General features: G+C 50.6%; 2 protein-coding genes across 4 annotated transcripts in view; one reads left to right on the forward strand and one right to left on the reverse strand.

Annotated features, from left to right (window-relative positions):
• The window catches only part of dclk3 (doublecortin-like kinase 3), an 8395-nt gene extending 6957 nt beyond the window's left edge, over window positions 1–1438 (forward strand). The window contains exon 7 of the mRNA XM_029731145.1: window positions 1–1438. This exon is cut by the window's left edge and continues 508 nt beyond it. Coding sequence (XP_029587005.1) covers window positions 1–1438 — 1438 coding nt within the window.
• Window positions 1439–1626: 188 nt separating this feature from the next.
• arhgap4b (Rho GTPase activating protein 4b) overlaps window positions 1627–5000 on the reverse strand; it is a 31283-nt gene continuing 27909 nt past the window's right edge. For all 3 annotated transcript variants that reach the window (XM_029732316.1, XM_029732317.1, XM_029732315.1), the window contains exons 18-23: window positions 4851–4906; window positions 4041–4212; window positions 3167–3253; window positions 2813–2926; window positions 2539–2629; window positions 1627–2363 (exon numbers count right to left, since the gene is read on the reverse strand). In XM_029732316.1, coding sequence (XP_029588176.1) covers window positions 2172–2363; window positions 2539–2629; window positions 2813–2926; window positions 3167–3253; window positions 4041–4212; window positions 4851–4906 — 712 coding nt within the window. In that variant the 3' untranslated portion in view covers window positions 1627–2171. The remainder of the gene's footprint in view (window positions 2364–2538; window positions 2630–2812; window positions 2927–3166; window positions 3254–4040; window positions 4213–4850; window positions 4907–5000) is intronic.

The raw sequence follows: 5000 nt of genomic DNA on the forward strand, positions 1-5000 counted from the left end.
CCAGCCAGCCCCGTCTCCTCACTCCGGCACCCAGCCAGCCCCATCTCCTCACTCCGGCACCCAGCCAGCCCCATCTCCTCACTCCGGCACCCAGCCAGCCCCATCTCCTCACTCCGGCACCCAGCCAGCCCCATCTCCTCACTCCGGCACCCAGCCAGCCCCATCTCCTCACTCCATCACCCAGCCAGCCCCATCTCCTCACTCCGGCACCCAGCCTGCCCCATCTCCTCACTCCGGCACCCAGCCAGCCCCATCTCCTCACTCCACCACCCAGCCAGCCCCATCTCCTCACTCCATCACCCAGCCAGCCCCATCTCCTCACTCCGGCACCCAGCCTGCCCCATCTCCTCACTCCGGCACCCAGCCAGCCCCATCTCCTCACTCCATCACCCAGCCAGCCCCATCTCCTCACTCCGGCACCCAGCCAGCCCCATCTCCTCACTCCGGCACCCAGCCAGCCCCATCTCCTCACTCCGGCACCCAGCCAGCCCCATCTCCTCACTCTCCGGCACCCAGCCAGCCCCATCTCCTCACTCCGGCACCCAGCCAGCCCCATCTCCTCACTCCGGCACCCAGCCAGCCCCATCTCCTCACTCCGGCACCCAGCCTGCCCCATCTCCTCACTCCGGCACCCAGCCAGCCCCATCTCCTCACTCCATCACCCAGCCAGCCCCATCTCCTCACTCCGGCACCCAGCCAGCCCCATCTCCTCACTCCGGCACCCAGCCAGCCCCATCTCCTCACTCCGGCACCCAGCCAGCCCCATCTCCTCACTCCGGCACCCAGCCAGCCCCATCTCCTCACTCCGGCACCCAGCCAGCCCCATCTCCTCACTCCGGCACCCAGCCAGCCCCATCTCCTCACTCCGGCACCCAGCCAGCCCCATCTCCTCACTCCGGCACCCAGCCAGCCCCATCTCCTCACTCCGGCACCCAGCCAGCCCCATCTCCTCACTCCACCACCCAGCAGGACCCATCAACCCCCCCCCAGCCCCCCAGCAGTAGCACCTCTCAACCCCCCCACCCAATTTCCCCACCCTCCATCCTATCCACAGCAACACCCAAACCCAGCTCCCACCCACCTGGCAGAACCCCTCAATCTGCCCTCCCACTCTACCCAGCCTCCCTCCCTCCACCCACCCTACCTCCCTCCCAACACCCACCCATTCCCAGCCGAATACCCACCCAGTCCCAGCACACCACACATCCACCAGCAGTGTCCCACCCCTCAACAGCAGCACCCAAGCCCCACTTCCCCTCAACCCATCCTCCTGATTGATGGGGTTCCTGAAACTTTAAACGCTTCTCCAGGAATTGAAAAGATCTGGTATTCTGCACAGACCCTGTTCAGGATTTGTGTATCTGGAACTCACCAATTGTCATACACTGATGTTCAGTTCCACTCCAATAAAATAGTCATCAACAACTTTACCATTTAGGTTGTAGTATATAGTTCAGTACATTATCTAGCATAACAGATAACTCTAATAGTTTCAATACATGTTTTTTCTGACAATGTGTCTATTACACACACTTCCCCTTTGTATTGCACTAACAATAAATAACTTTGAACTGACTTTTGATTGACGTTGTGATGTATGACAACCGATAACAACAGACCAGCCAATCAGAATCTAATATTTATTATTTATTCATTTTACCACAGAAGTATTTTAATACAGCTATTCCAGTGACATCATCAACAGTGGTCCAGGGAAGAGGGAGGAGGGTTGCATCCATAGAAATATAATGACTAGAGTGAACAAAGCCCCTCAGACCATAGAGTTAGAATTACTAGAGTGGTGGAAAGAATCATTTTCACAGTTTAACCAGCATCCCATGATCTGGTGTGGAGGCCATCTTGGATATGCTATTGGACCCAGTTTCCAGTATTATAATTAAGAAGTAAGTTGTTATACTCTTACTAAGTGGTTTAAATGAGTGTTTATCAAGTTTAAAAACAATTTACCACAGAAATAGGTAAGTTACCCCAGCCCTGAGTTATTGGAAACCAAACCCATCCTTGTTCTAATAGAGAACGATAGACAGCACTGAGACAGGTGTAAAAGACTAGCAATATCACACACAAACATCATCACACACTAATATCATATCACACACAAACGTGTCAGAAAAATAAATCATCATTATTAGAATTCTGCTTCAGTCCTCCTATTGGTCTGCTGGTCTGAAGAGAGCCCGCCCCCTGAGGCTGAACCCCACTTTCCTGCCTCCTGGGAGAGAGGAGGAGAGGGATGAAGAGGAGGAGGAAGAGGAGGGAGGTGGCTGGGTTGCAGCAGGATGCAGGGACGGCTGGCGAGAGAGAAGCTCCTTGAATACAGAGCTCATCTGTTTACTGATGTCCTGAAAGAGAGAGAGACGTTTCAGTGTCTTAGACGTACAGTATCCAGCCACATCTAGCTCCAAATTAAACATCTGCAATGCTTCAAATTGACTATTTGCACTAAATTACTTTCAATGTATTTCATTTCAGCTGTCTCAAGGGCGAGTCCCCAAAAATTACTTAATCTCCACCCACCGGCCTTTCAATAGATCCTCCATCTGTCTGTCTCTCTATGGCTCCTGCCCTCTGCCTCACACTGTCCAAGGTGTGCCTACGCTCCTGATTCCTGAGAGAGAGAGGAGAGAGTGGGGGAGGGGAGAAAGAAGAGAGGGAGAGGGAAAGAGAGAGAGGGGATAGAAAGGGAGGGAGTAAGTTTGCTGATGGAGTGTTTTTGGTACATTACAGGTGTTTGTGAGTGTGTTAGTTTGTGTGTGTGTGTGTTTGTGCGTGCATGCGTAGCATGTTGTACCCTGTGTTTTGGCGTGTCACAGGGGAGAGGGGGTTCTTTCGGACGGGACTGCCTCTGCCCTCCGCTGCCCTCTGTCTTCCAGGCAACGAAGCACTGTCACTGTTCACCCGCAGCCTGTCACACACACACACACACACACACACACACACACACACACACACACACACACACACACACACACACACACACACACACACCTTGCTTTATTAGTTCTTGATATATACAGGTAGACCCCCTCAAGCATTTGCATGTCTATGTGTGTGTGTGTGTGTGTGTGTGTGTGTGTGTGTGTGTGTGTGTGTGTGTGTGTGTGTGTGTGTGTGTGTGTGTGTGTGTGTGTGTGTGTGTGTGTACCGGGTCGTGTTCTCAGTCTGAAGCTCTTCTGAAGCCAGGTTTCCAGTGCTTCCTCCACTGACCTCATCCCTCCTCCCTCGCTCAGCTCTGAAGTAGGAGAAGAGAGAGGGAACAGGGAAAAGTAGGTGAAGAGAGAGGGAACAGGGAAAAGTAGGAGAAGAGAGAGGGAACAGGGAAAAGTAGGTGAAGAGAGAGGGAACAGGGAAAAGTAGGAGAAGAGAGAGGGAACAGGGAAAAGTAGGAGAAGAGAGGGGGAACAGGGAAAGTATATGGAGAAGAGAGAGGGGAACAGGGAAAAGTAGGAGAAGAGAGAGGGAACAGGGAAAAGTAGGAGAAGAGAGAGGGAACAGGGAAAAGTAGGAGAAGAGAGAGGGAACAGGGAAAAGTAGGAGAAGAGAGAGGGAACAGGGAAAAGTAGGAGAAGAGAGAGGGAACAGGGAAAAGTAGGAGAAGAGAGAGGGAACAGGGAAAAGTAGGAGAAGAGAGAGGGAACAGGGAAAAGTAGGAGAAGAGAGAGGGAACAGGGAAAAGTAGGAGAAGAGAGAGGGAAGGAGTAGGAAGAGCAGAGGGAACAAAAGTAGGAGAAGAGAGAGGGAACAGGGAAAAGTAGGAGAAGAGAGAGGGAACAGGGAAAAGTAGGAGAAGAGAGAGGGAACAGGGAAAGTAGGAGAAGAGAGAGGGAACAGGGAAAAGTAGGAGAAGAGAGAGGGAAACAGGGAAAAGTAGGAGAAGAGAGGGAACAGGGAAAAGTAGGAGAAGAGAGGGAACAGGGAAAAGTAGGAGAAGAGAGGGAACAGGGAAAAGTAGGAGAAGAGAGGGAACAGGTATTTCTCTAGATATAAAAAAAACGTTCTTTTGTTTACATTTTACTCACCCTTCCAACACACTGATGTATTTATGCGGTATGAGACCCCTAACTCCTCCCAGTTCCCCTCTCCACCAATCAGAAGAGGCCTTGCTGTGCAGAAGGAGTGGATCGCCCTGTTTGAAGGACAGTTCAGTAGCAGACCGCGCGGTGTAATCAAACATGGCCACCGCCTCCAACTCTACAAGAAATACAAAACTTTATTGTACATTTCTGAAGAAAGAGAGGGATGTGAGCGTGTGTGTGCATGTGTGTGTGTGTTGTGGGGGCGAAAAATTAGTATTAGCATTACTTCAAATTATAGGTATGGACAATCCTGTACTCTGGTTGTGTAAATTGCTGTTTTCACCTAACTTTGTTCCTAATCCACCACGGCTCTTGTGTTCTTGCCCCCACCCTCTGTACTCTGAAACTTGCACGTTCGGAACGAAAGTCTCTCCTTAACCTCTATTCTAAGAACAAACAGTTCTTAGTACTCACAAGAGAACACAGAGGACAGAATACTTGGCCACATCCAGTAGATATGGGTTGGTTCGACACATTGAGACAGTTGTGGTGGACTGTAGGAAATGTAGCAAGGTTGGTCGGTATAAGACAAGCCCCAAATCAGAAACATTGAGCTCTCACTTGATCCAATGTTGTGACGGCTCCCTTATTAATAAGTACAATAAAGATTTTTTATCAAGTATAACCAGATTTGGTGATTGGTTATTTTTCTCCTCATTTGTTAAATCAGAATATCTACCACAGTGTGTGTGTGTGTGTGTGTGTGTGTGTGTGTGTGTGTGTGTGTGTGTGTGTGTGTGTGTGCGTGCTCACCATCCTCAATGTGGAATTGTTCAGTCTCCCCATCTCCCTCCTCTGTGATTGGTTCACTACAAACAGATACAACATCAGTCTTTTTCTCTGTTCCACAAGTAAACAATATCGTCAGTAATGCCAGCATTAAAGCCAATGCACGCTTGATCC

Source organism: Salmo trutta, chromosome 34 (genome assembly GCF_901001165.1).
Source record: "Salmo trutta chromosome 34, fSalTru1.1, whole genome shotgun sequence".
In the NCBI taxonomy this organism is placed as follows: Eukaryota; Metazoa; Chordata; class Actinopteri; order Salmoniformes; family Salmonidae; genus Salmo; species Salmo trutta.